Genomic DNA, 13,140 nt, shown 5'->3' on the forward strand with positions numbered 1-13,140 from the left:
AAAATCTGGAACATGACGTTAAAGTGATGAAGCTAATAGATTCTATGTGTGTAACAAAACCGCAGAAACACATGCTAGTTTAGGTTCGATTATAATCATCTGAAGCACAGGATAACCAAGAAGCAAAGTTCCATTCTGGTACAACCACCCAATTTCTAGAAAAGAGAAAGGAAACGATTCGATATGAGCTTTTTTTGATCAGAAGACTCGATGGAAAGGGAGGGGTGGGAATATGAATCCACGTGATTTTTCAAGTCTTCCTTTTGTACAGTCATTAAGATGACCAGGTTTGTGCTGCAAAGAAGCCAGCACAGAGTGGCTACTGCTCTGATTGTTCTCAGATGAATGTTTATACAAAATAATATCTTCATTTAGTTTATAAACATACACAGTGCTGTCCCTTTCAAATTAAGGAGAAAAAAAAACCCCACACACAAATACTGCAAAGTAGCAAAATACAAAGAAAAAAAAGCTACTTTTGGTTTTGGCAACATTAAAAAAAAAAAAGAAATATAAAAAGCAATGTGGCATTGGTCCCTGTTTGTAAAAAAAAACCAAAAACAAAAAAAAACAAAGGTACTTGGGCAGGACACTGAATCAGAATTGGTTGGTTTTCTAAAATTCAGAATATCTGGGATTATCAAAGTAGCACTTTTGTCTTTTAGAAGTTCACAAGTCACATAACACTTAAGACATCAAAAAAAGCTTTCTGGTAAAAAGCTCAGCTTTTAAACCACATTTTGTTTCTGCAAATTTGGGAGACGAGTTGAGTCCTTACTGGAATGTGGCCTATCGCTGGTCGACAGATCTGAAATGTCTCCAAGGGGCAGTGCCTCCCTCTCGCCCTCCCTGGGACCACACCAACTACCAGCCACAAGCGCGTTCCTGCTCCGTCTGCGGGGTGGGGGTGGGCCTTCAGGCTGCTATCTTTGCCATCTGCTGTTCTAACTTGGAAATACGCTCATCTTGATTGCAGATTGTGTCTTTTATAGATTTGATCTCTTTCAAAATCTCATCCAATTTGGCTTCATTTTGCTAAGGAAACAAAAAAAGAGGGGAGGGAAGAGGATGACTAAAAAGCAGCAACGTTCAGCACAGGTGGAATGCACGGGGTATAACTGTGACCTCCCATTTTGGAAGTGGCAGGCTGCAGCAGCCCGGCTGAGCCTTGTAGGAACGCCAGGAATGCTGGCTGGGCCAACTGGCACCCACAGCAAAGCAACAGTGTATCACGGCTCCTGGCCCCACCTGTGCGCCTACCTGGATGGAGACTCCTGGGACACAACGAAACTGCAGGAAGAGACTGATCCTTGCAAGGCTGCCCCACATCCCAACCACCCCGATCAGCCAACTCCAGCAGGAGCATCTTCTATGTGACCAGGGTGACGGGTGACCCGCCAGAGGCTACTGAGCTCCTATCAGCTCCTAGAAAGGTCCTTGGGAACCACATCCCTTGCCCTGCCTGCTCCTCTAAAGAGCCTGAGTTTCTCCCTCATGGAGCTGATTCTTCTGCAGGAAACTCTGCAGTCCCCAAAGGTGTGGTGCCTCATGTGGCTTGCTCGGTCACAGTCAAAACACTAGCTCCTGAGGGCACTTTGCCTCTTGTCTCTGCCACCTCCACATGGACAATTCCCGGCCCCTCCTGGCCCCCAGAACTCCATTCTACAGCCTGCCGACACCAGCCCCCTCTCCTCCCTGGCTCGACCCTGCTCTCCCGTGGCCACAGGGGTCTTCACTGTCAGCCTCTGGTCTCCATCACTCCCCTGAAACAATTCTTGCCAAGATGCCCAGGATCATCTCTGCCTCTAAGTCCCACTCACCCCAGATCCTTCTGCCACTCAAACACTTAGCAACTTCTAAAATCTCTCACCACTCCCTCCTTCCTGGGACCTCATCTTCCCGGCATTGGTAACAGACTGACTTCTATCCTGGTCATCATAAAAAAGAGAGCTAAAGGAGTCAAACTCATAAATGTCACGTGATCAAGGTGGTTCCTACAAACAGTGCCTGTTACCATTACTGAACCCCATCCGTCCAGCGGGGACAGTGCCCGCAGACGCCCAGGCTGGCAGGCGTGTTCAGGAGGGCCAGGCTGAGCCGGCCCAGCACGCCCCAGGCCCTGCGGTCCTTACCACGCTGGCCGTGTCTGCGGTCTTCTTGGGGACGCTGATCAGGTCGCACTTCTTGTTTGCCGTGGGCTTGCTGTCCAGAATGTTCTTCTTGACCACCTTGAGGTCCCTGTTTTTGCCGGGAATGTATCCGTGCTTCAGGGAGATGAGGAGTGGATCTGCATTCCTCCCCTCGAACCACTCTTCCGCCTCCAGCGCCGCTTCGGGCCCCGCCGTGTCAGGGTACAGGTCATCCTGGAAAAGGTCAGACTACACGAGACACAGTGGAGAAATCCACAGGTAAGGAAGGGAGCTCTGGGATTTTTAAAACCTTTTAAAAACATGGATTGCCTAGACAACTGGGCACTTACCTTCCTGGGGACAGTCATGATAATAGGCTCACACTTTCTCTCGTGAAGTTTGAAGAATCTTCAAAGAAGAAATAAAGGCAAAGTTGCATTAAGTGAAACAGGAGGCCAAGTAACAGGCTTAATAATTCACTCGTACATTCTGTGTTTGCCCATCACCTCATCGGACGCATCGTGGGGAGCAGGTAGAACTCAGCGTTCCCATTTCACAGAGGAGAAAACAGAAGCTGAGAGGAGCTATGCTAGGGAACAGCGGATAGGAGACCGAACAGAGGCCTATGCATCATGGTGACAGCCAAGTTCCAATTACCTGGGGGCAAATCAACTGTGGGGAAATGATTAACACCACCGACAATGAGCCGCTTATGAGAAAATTACCAAGCCGGAAGACAATGACCAAGCCAGAAGACAGTGAACACCCATGTCTCAGAGAGTACCTATGACCTGGATGCCACGTCTTCTGCCAACGTGAAGTGGCTGAACTTTCGTTAAGTGTAAATAGGATTTTTAAAAAGGAAACGAAGACAATCCTAGGAATTAAATGTTGGCATCCGAGCAAACCACATCATGCATAACACTCAAGAAAAATCTGGAATTATCCAGGGTGTGGGAAGAGTAGGAAGACCAAGCCCAAAACCTGTGCGGCTGGCCTGGGCTGGATGGCCAGCTCCACCCCCCACACCTGGGCATGTGCCCACCTGACCCAGCCTCAAGCCCACATGGGGGGTAAACCAGCACCCGCCTCACAGCACGGGTACAAAGAGAAAGGGGATCCGGGCCGTGTGATTAGCACAGCGCCCAACACGTAACCAACGCCCCAGAAATACTGAGTAACCAGGAGGCGTCCTGAATGACTTCCTTATACAGTCATCCCTCGGTATCTGCGGGGGGTGGGTTCCAGGAGGCGCTGCGGACACCAAAATCTGTGGATGCTCAAGTCCCTTACATAACATGGCATAGCATTTTGTATTCTAAGTCATTCTAGATTACTTACCATACCCGGTACAACGTAAATGCTATGTGAACAGTTGTAAACACAAAGTAAATGCTACGTAAATGGTTTCCCATGCGCCACAAATTCGTTTTGCTTCTTGGAACCTTCTGGAACTTTTGTTTCCAAATAGGCTCAACCCTTGGATTTGGAACTCGCAAACACGAAGGGCCGGCTGCGCCTTCTAAACTTTTGGATGACAGTAAAATAAATGTGTTCCCAAATCCTGAATGTAATTTTGAAATTCAGATTCCATCTGTTTTGAACCACATTTTGATTAGTTTGATTTAAACCACAATTTAGAATTATCTGTGACAGCTTTCCTTCATTACTCTAGCTATAGAGTTGAAGGTATTATTAAAAAAACAAAAACAAAAAGAACCGTGCAGTGATTAATATTAAAAAAAGGGCTCATAAAGATTTCTTATATTTTTAAAGATGTAAGTGTCAATTATTTGCGTGACCAGGTCAGCACGCTTAGAAAAATGTCCATATAAACGCAGCGCTATAAAAACTCCACAGAGTAGTCCAGAGAGGCGGAAGTTACAACACACAGCCAAGCTTCCTAAGCCAAGCTAACCTAACACCCGCTGTAGAACTTTGTTTCTCTAGTTTCGGATCTGCGGGCTCCACAACCCGGTTTGGAACCTGGCTGGTCCCTCTGCAGGGCAGAAAAACCATCCCTCATTTCCATCCCAGGGAAAGGCTCTTCCTGGTTGCCTCCCAGGGGACACTGGCCACAGTCGCAGCCTGAAGACAAGCAACGATGGTTTCACTACTTAAATCAGGGTGTGATACGCCCCAGTGAAGCCTCTTAACCGCTGCATTTCAAGTTTATCATCTGAAGGATGGGGAGGGCACAGCTGGATGAAATGATTTTGAAGAGTTTCTTCTTGCTTTCAAACTCCACGTTTCTAAGAACAGGCAGGAAACAAGATACTAATTCTACGATTCTACTGCACACACACAGGTAGAAAGACTCAGGCGTGGACACGAATGGCGTAAGCAGGCTGAACACTTTCCGATACCGATTCTTTACCTGGCAATCTCACATTTGTTGACATCGAGTCCCCTCTTGGGCATGTAACCCATCCCCCTCTGAGGTTCCTTGCTGCTGAATGTGTTGAGGTAGTGGACATACGGGGATTCGTTTGTGATCTCAAAATAGCGGATACTGCTGTCACCCTACAAGGAATCGGAGACAGGTTTGCATTTCACGTTAGCCGAAATATCTGATTTAGGTGGGTGTCTCTCTCCTCTATACACCCAGCACTGACTGGGACTCCGCTACGCTGGCTGACCTTTCCTCCCGTTAGGAGGCTTGCCTCAAGCACATGATGGTTTCTCTTCCTGGCAGAGCAAGCCCTCGCTTGTGCAAGGCTAGCTCGCCCTTTAAACAGCCTCCTCTGCCTCCTCCTGAAGGTTCTGACTTTCCTGCACTGAGTCTGGCCCCAAGTCAGAGTCGGAGCAGAAAGGTTAACACCTCCGCCCAACAACTGCGCCACAACAAACAAACAGCAGACCAAGAGGGGCTAGCGGGCAATTACTGACTTTTCAGCATACCTCCACGGGCACAGACCTGAGGGCGCTAACACCAGACAATCGGATAATAAGAAGTAAGATTTTTCTAATGAAGAGACATTAGTTTTAGTGAGTAACCTTTAACTTCAGAGGAGAATGCTATCCCATTACAATGCGTCAAGTTCTGTGATAATTTGGCTTAGAATGGTCAGATTTTTTTGAAGACCTGAAGAACGTGCTAGCCTCTCTCAGTGTAAATAACTGTCTGCACAGTTACATGAACCTGAACAATGAAGGCAATCCTGCCTGAGGGGAGAGATGTGTGTGTAAGAAGAAGTGATGAATAGCTAGGCGGTACTCTGCCCTAACAACACTCTCCTTTCTCATATTTCCATTTGTTTCAAGGATGTAACTATCTAAAGCAATGGAAGACAAGCTAATCATACACTATTTGTTTTCTACATACTCACAGTAACTTTCCACCCAGTGTTAGTAACATCTGGGTAACAATGCAGTCTATGGCAGCTGTTAACATCTCAAGTAAAATGACTTTCAAGGAAACAGACAAGATCTCAGTTTCTAAATAACTGACCTATAAAAATGTCAAGCAGGTCTGCAGCCCACTCCATCAACTGTGAACAGAAGTAAAACACCCCCAGCTTCATCCCCAGCAAGGGACTATCTGACATGTTTGGGGAAGGGAACATATCAACAGCTCCATTTGTATTAATTCATTTATTTCAACTACAAAAATTCTAAGGGAAATTGAGCCTACAGAAGAATGAGGAATACTGAGGTCTTTACCTTCTAAAATGAAGTAACAGTAATGATAATAAAGCTACCAACACTTTAGTTAGGCAGAAATCATCAGGCAGCAGGAAGGTGTCCTGAGTTCAGTGTGGGGTCTTCTTGTAACGACTGTCACCTCCTGACACTTGAGTCAGGCCATGTAATTGCAAGGCCTGGGCCTTAACACTGAATTCCAGGAGCGAGAACCCTCTGGAGAGTCTCTGAGGCCCTCAAAAGCTTATACCCATGGAGCACTTTTCTCTATACAATTGCTCATCTACTACATCTCTGAAGGATAAACTTTTCTTCTTACAGGATTAAATTTAAGATCAAACAGCAAAATTACTGTTTACCTTTCCACATAAGTAAATGATACTGGTGTCGGGGTCATAGAAAGGTAGCAACACCCCATTGCTAGTGTCCATTTCATGAAGAGCAATTGGTTCCTCCATATTTTTCTGGGGAAAAAAAAAACACACACACGCACACACATTTTTAAAAGGTGAATTTTTTTTTTTTTGCCATGGCTCACGGGCCCAGCCGCTCCGCGGCATGTGGGATCTTCCCGGACCGGGGCACGAACCTGTGTCCCCTGCATCGGCAGGCGGACTCTCAACCACTGCGCCACCAGGGAAGCCCCTAAAAGGTGAATTTTTATAAGATGATACATTTTTCAGCCCTAATTAAGTTAGCCATTTCCCTAAAATAATGGAAGTTTAAGCAATGCACATATGATATTCACACATGTAATTACCAACAGGAATACTGGATGAGATCCAACTCACTGAAAATTGTGTTGATATGGCAACATAATGCACACATCAGTGTGATCCCACGACAGAGATGAGAGCCCATCTCCTTTGTGACTGCTTTCTTTTTTAAAAGTACTTTTTTCTTATTACAAAAATAAACTCATGTTCTTTTAAAAATCAGAAGGTACAAGGAAAAACATAAAAATCGTCCCATATTCCGTAATCCCACGGTCCAGTCGGGGGTAGAAACAATTACCATTTTGGCCTATTTCCTTCCAACATAGAAGCACACACAGATTGGGATCATACCATATATGCAGTTCAGTACGTGTTTCCCACTTGTGCTGTCATGAACATTTTCCCAAGCATGACTATTTTGATTTAGACATTTGATCATGTTCTTTAGGAAATATTTTAACTAAGTTTAGAACTTATTTCCCAAGTCTAAAACACTGGATTCTTCACGCATTCTTTCTAAAATCTACAGTCAACAGAGACTCCTTGGGAGTATCAAGAATGCATTTTTAAAATACATTTCGCAGTAAGTCTCCAGTGAGGATGAGAACTTCACATCCAACTTAAGACAAGCATGAGTTCAGCAAACGACACTGAGAACCCTATCATCTACTGCCCAACCCAAAGGCCCGCTCAGAAAAGAGAAAACTCGAGGCTGGGGAAGGGGTGGCAGGGCTGGGAAGGGGCGTACCGGGTTCCAGAGGGCCAGCTGCCGCTCGCTCATGCGGCTGAAACCAGTGGTAAAGACGTTGCCGTCAGCCAGAAAGATGGCCCTCATGGGTCGGGCTCCTTCATGTGCTTTCTCCTTCTCCTGGGCGAGAGAGCAAAGAGGCAGCTTACACAGTCAGACTGCAGGAAGGAAAAGTGGGGGAAAGCGGGGGCTCAGACAGTGAACCCCGCCACCCCACATGGCACTCACGTCAAAGGTGTGTGTGTGTGTGCGTGTGCACGTACGTGCACGAGCGTGTCAGTACTGGCCACCTCCCCTCCCTGAAGGAGGAGGAAACAAAGCGACACCAAGGGATCTGGCCAAGGCCCCTTGGCTGGTGAGCGAGCAATCGCGCCAGGTCTGGACTGAAAGGCCTCAGTCCTTCCACCAGCCCCTGCCACCAACCCAAGTCCAGGCTCTGCAAAAACAAAACACACGAAAGAGCTCTGCCAAGCCTTTGTTTCTCAAGAGTATGATGATAACCTGAAGGTGGACGGTCGCTACAGCATCTCGCAATTTCACAGGACAGAAAGTGGAGTCTGGCTAACCCGTTCCTTAGCCTCATCTCTTCAGCGGGAGCCCACCAGCCCCACCCCTTGGAAGGTTCTAGTGGAGAAAGCACGGGGTGTGGGGCCTTGATAAGCACCAGCCATGCCTGTCACTCGACTCTTGGGAATTATCACCGGCCAAGAGCCACCTTCTCAGAGAAGGGCCGTGACGAGGCAGAGTGGGGTGGAAGTGAGGCACCTCTGGATTCGACACTTGCAGTATCAACCTGACTAAAGGCCCGAGTGTCCATCTTTTGCTGTGATGTGTGATTCTGTGGAGGCCTAGCTCAGGTGGCAGAAACGGGGACGCTGAGCTGTGGAGAGAACCCATGGCATCTTGTCAGGCCCTTTAAAGACCGACTGGGGAGCAGCGGAGGGAATCAACAGATCCACCTGCAGTCCTAAGCCAGCATGCAGTAAACTCTGTGGGTTAGCTGCTCTAGACGTGCACATTCTTAAGCAAACTGATAAAAAAAACTTTGTTTCTTTGTGAGAAATGGTCGCCAAGTGAGAGGGAAGGCTTGGGTAAAAGCTAGAAATGCACCGCTCTGGAGAGAAGGGCAACTGGGAGACAGAAGCCTGGCCGAGACTCTTCTGATTCACAGTTTGGCGTCTGCACACAGCAAAGGTCCACGGACTGGCAGTCCCAGCCCCTGTGGTCTGCCTTAAAACGCAGAAAGTTCTCACTCCCTAAAGCGCTACACATACTGGGGCTTTTGTCCTAGGAATACTTACAGCAACAATCTCCTGTTTCCTAGGATCGATTACTCGCACTTTCTTGTCTTTGGAGGCTGTGCAGATCAGACTGCCGTTCCGGTTCCAGCTCACATTGTAAATCATGTCCGAATGTATATCGTCCAGGTTTAAAAGGGCTTCCCCCGTCCCCACGTTCCAGATGATGATGGTGTTATCACAGCCTGAAAGCAAGCAGGGATAAGAAACGCCTGCACAACAACAATTTGTGAAAACTATCGATACAAATACAGGGAGGATAAACACACCTATGTATTGAAATGGGGATGCTAATTATAAGAAGCCTTACTTACTGGCAGTCAAAAACTGATGCGACCAAGAAAAAAAGAAATTTGTGTAAAAGAAACACATTAAAGGAAAAATACAGCTTATGAAGTTTGGGCTCATGTGAAACAAACAAAAACACCAACCAACCAAAGAACAACAGAAAAATAGAACCCTATGGTTTTTTTTAAGAGTTAACTGGGCTGGTGGACCCTGAGTGATCTTAAGTTTCCTTTTCTAGTAAAACAAGCATCAGAACGAATACAGCTTCTTTTTTTTCCAGAGGAACTAAAAATAAAGGGTTTAAATGGTGGTTTAGGAGGCTCAAGACAAAGACTGGATGGCAGGTTATTCCCATCAACCATGCTGTTAAGACATGGTCTTGCACAAAAGCATGGAAATTACAAGTGAAGGGAAATGCCTAGCCATCTGCTCACAGCAGATCTTTATCTTTAAAAGGAGAGAAAAATAGGCCAAGACTGGCCTGATTTGAGAAGCACAAACTGTCGTCAACTGTCGTCAAACAGGCACGTGAATTCAGAACCTGATCCCCAAAGAGACCACAGGTCCACTGAGCCACAGCCCCTCAGCTCTTCAGCTCCATCCTCCCTTCCCTCCAGGGCTGGCCCCAAGTCCCCGAGGCCCCTTTAAAAAGAGGCACCATTTGCTGCTTCCAGGACATTAGCTCAAGGATGAAGCAAAATAAGGGACGGACATCCTGAAGATGGATTCTTGTCAATAAGCCAATTCTGCAAGCACTTAGAAAAATTAGCCACCAATAACTAGGACACCTACGTTACCTAGGGTCGGAAGTAGGAAATGGGTGAAAAAAACTGTACGACAGACAGTATGAAAAGTTGGAGCTAAACTCTGCGATGGAGATTTGACCCATCCTCTGCCTCGTTCATCATAGGCAAATGAGTAACTTCAGCCACTGTGGATGGATCACGTAGTCTTAAACTATGCAAAACTATGCACAACGCTGCAATCAACCATTCTCCTCTGCGTGTAAAAGAGAGACTGGGCTCAGTCTGCTGACGATACCCTAGATTTGACCTCGATGAGGCGGCCAATAGGGTATTTTCCATGAGGGAATTCCACCTTTGGAATTGTTTTCTCTCCTTATCAGACTGAGGTTCTGAGTAGAACACTGGAAGGCTTCCCAGTTATAGTCAATTGTGATTTAAAAAAAGAGAGTCTTACTTTTTTTTTTTAAAGTAGTTCTTGGTTTCAATAGGTACCAGGCATTAGATTTTTAACTTAACTCACTACGTCACAAATACCTTTCATACCCAGTTAAAAACTGACCTGCTCCTCTCCTTTTTACTGGTGAGGAGAAAGATCTTTAAAATTCTACCGCTAACATTAGCACTGCTTTTTTACTAAGCCAATCTTATTAAGGTATAGTTTGCATGAAATACAATGCACCTATTTTAAGTATACATTGACTAAGTTTTGATACATGTACACATTCATGTAGCCATCATCAGAGTCAAGATCAACATTTCCATCACCCCACAAAGCTCCTTCCTGTCCTTTGTATTGCTTCTATAAAAGCAGATAAAAATCTCAGATTTTAGACAAAGAAAAAGATTTCTTTAAGATGAAACTTGGAAACTACACAAGTGGGAAACCAATAGGAACACTAGGACTTGGTCACAAGGGTTCACTGCAGTGCTGTTTAACAGTGAAAAATCGGAAACAACCTCAGTGTCCAAAAATAGGGGACTGACTAAATAAACAGGTATCCAGACAATGGACTATTAATGGAGTCATTAAAAATATCACACAACATGTAATGGCACCTGAAAAGGACCACAGTGTACCAGCAAGTGCAGAAAGCAGGTCACATGTAAAGTGTCTGAACCCATCTTTGTATGTAAAATTGTTTATGGGCACAGAAATATCTCTGGAAAGAAACATCAGAAGGGTAATAATGATGTTTCCTCCGGGTGGTGGGATTGTAAATGATTTTTCTTTTCTCCCTTTTGTTTATATATATTCTCCATAGTACACGTGGACTACAAGTATAAGGAGAAAGATGAAAGTATTTTTTAAAAGGAAGGAGGGTATTTGACTAACAGGATCACCCCAAAGTTGGCAGCAACACCAAAGCTGGAACCCAGGGCTCCTGGCTCCTACTCGGGCTCCTTCTACTACATCAGGAATAACTACAACTGAGGGCCATGGAGGCATGGAGGGCCCCAGCAGGAACCACGACTCTGCTGAAATGTGATTATATAAGTAAGCATGTGTCTGTTCCTAATTCTAGGCAGGAAGTCCACAGCTTCCATTGGCTTTGCCCAAGTGGCCTCGACACACACACATGCACACGGGTGTTGGGGAACTCCCACATTTAGGCACCCTGTCGTGGGTTCCAATGATCTGCTTCACAACTGCCAGCACAGTCAGCATGCGTCTGTTGTTCCTTCCACACAGAGGCCACGAGAAGTGAGGGCAAGGAGAAAGCAGAGGTCAGCTCGGCTCCTACCTGCACTGAGAAGCACGTTGCGGGCCGTCGGGTGCCAGGCCACGATGCCGACTCTCTTTGAGTGGCCTTCTAAAATGACCACGGGCTCAGTCAGGGAAAGGGTGAGTCCGTTTTCTGGGATCTGCCATACCTGTTGGCAAAGGAAGAAAGGTCATCCACATGAAAGCGGTCGGCTTTCATTATCACATTTACTGTGACCATCCAGTGTGAAGCCTTGCTCTGCATAAACAGAACATACAGTGGTCTTTGGATGAAAGGCAGAATGTGGTGAAACACGTACAGCTGTTTTTCAAATGCAGTAGGAGAGCAAAGAGCAGAATATCCATAAGGTCTAAAAATGTTAGACCTCTCTGCTTTTATTTACTATTAGTAGAGATTTTATTTTAAATTCCCTGTTAATGGGGCTTCCCTGGTGGCGCAGTGGTTGAGAGTCCACCTGCCGATGCAGGGGACACTGGTTCGTGCCCCGGTCCGGGAAGATCCCATATGCCGCGGAGCGGCTGGGTCTGTGAGCCAGGGCCGCTGAGCCTTCGCGTCCGGAGCCTGTGCTCCGCAACGGGAGAGGCCACGAGAGTGAGAGGCCCGCGTACCGCAAAATAAAATTTAAAAATAAAACAAAATAAATTCCCTGTTAAGTTCAAAACTCTCCAGTTAGAAGCATACCAAAAAATTGAAAGAAAAATACAAAATGACTGAAGCACCCACAAAGAGACGCATTGGAGTGAAAACCCCTAGCTAAGTCCATGATTCTTGAGGGGAAAGCAAACTCCATCCACCAAACCTTCTTGGGGGGTGGTGCAGTTTTTCAAACATCATATTTTCTATAATTCTACATTGAGAAAATGAAAAGATAGCTAATAGCTTTGTAACATGTACTAAAGAAATCTTCTTACAAAAGAAAAACATTAATTGGACTTCAGCAAAATTTAAAACTTTTGTGCTTCAGAGAACACTGTCAAGAAAGTGACAAGACAACCCACAGAATGAGAGAAAATAATTTGCAAGTCATATATCTATCCGAAAAGGGACTTTTTTTTTTTTTTTTTTTTTTTGAGGTACGCGGGCCTCTCACTGTCGTGGCCGTTGCGGAGCACAGGCTCCGGACGCGCAGGCTCAGCGGCCATGGCTCACGGGCCCAGCCGCTCCGCGGCATGTGGGATCTTCCCGGACCAGGGCACGAACCCGTGTCCCCTGCATCAGCAGGCGGACTCTCAAACCACTGCGCCACCAGGGAAGCCCCCGAAAAGGGACTTTTATCTCGAATATTTAAAGAACTCTTACAACTCAACAATAAAAGGAAAATAACCAAATTTTTTAAATGAGCAAGGAATCTAGATGTTTCTTCAAGGAAGATATATGAAGAGCAAAAAAACACATGAAGAGCTGCTCAACATTATTAGCCATCAGGGAAGTGCACATCAAAACCACAATAAAACATCACTTCATATCCACTAGGAGTTTGGAATCAAAAAGACAGATAGCAACAAGCACTGGCAAGGGTATAGAGAATTCAGAGCCCTCATACACTGCTGGTGGGAATGAAAAATAGTGCAGCCACTTTGGGCAACAGTTTGGAAGTTCCTCAAATGATCAAACACAGAGTTACCTATGACCCAGCAATTCTACTCCTAGGTACCTACCCAAGAGAAATGAAAACATATGTCCACACTAAAACCTGTACACAAATTTTATAGCAGCATTATTCATAACAGCCAAAAGGTGTAAACAACCCAAGTGTCCAGCAGCTAATAAATGGATACACAAAATGTGATACATGAAGGAATATATGACCACAGAAAGAGATTAAGTACTGACACACACTACAACATGG

General features: G+C 45.8%; 1 protein-coding gene across 3 annotated transcripts in view; it reads right to left on the reverse strand.

Moving 5' to 3' along the window:
* Positions 1–75: 75 nt before the first annotated feature.
* Positions 76–13,140, reverse strand: part of CORO1C (coronin 1C) — an 83,984-nt gene continuing 70,919 nt past the window's right edge. For all 3 annotated transcript variants that reach the window (XM_067700458.1, XM_067700459.1, XM_067700461.1), the window contains 8 exons: positions 11,310–11,439; positions 8,537–8,718; positions 7,236–7,355; positions 6,131–6,235; positions 4,507–4,652; positions 2,480–2,537; positions 2,133–2,378; positions 76–1,035 (listed from right to left, as the gene is read on the reverse strand). In XM_067700458.1, coding sequence (XP_067556559.1) covers positions 916–1,035; positions 2,133–2,378; positions 2,480–2,537; positions 4,507–4,652; positions 6,131–6,235; positions 7,236–7,355; positions 8,537–8,718; positions 11,310–11,439 — 1,107 coding nt within the window. In that variant the 3' untranslated portion in view covers positions 76–915. The remainder of the gene's footprint in view (positions 1,036–2,132; positions 2,379–2,479; positions 2,538–4,506; positions 4,653–6,130; positions 6,236–7,235; positions 7,356–8,536; positions 8,719–11,309; positions 11,440–13,140) is intronic.

The sequence above is a fragment of the Pseudorca crassidens genome, chromosome 12, assembly GCF_039906515.1.
Source record: "Pseudorca crassidens isolate mPseCra1 chromosome 12, mPseCra1.hap1, whole genome shotgun sequence".
In the NCBI taxonomy this organism is placed as follows: domain Eukaryota; kingdom Metazoa; phylum Chordata; class Mammalia; order Artiodactyla; family Delphinidae; genus Pseudorca; species Pseudorca crassidens.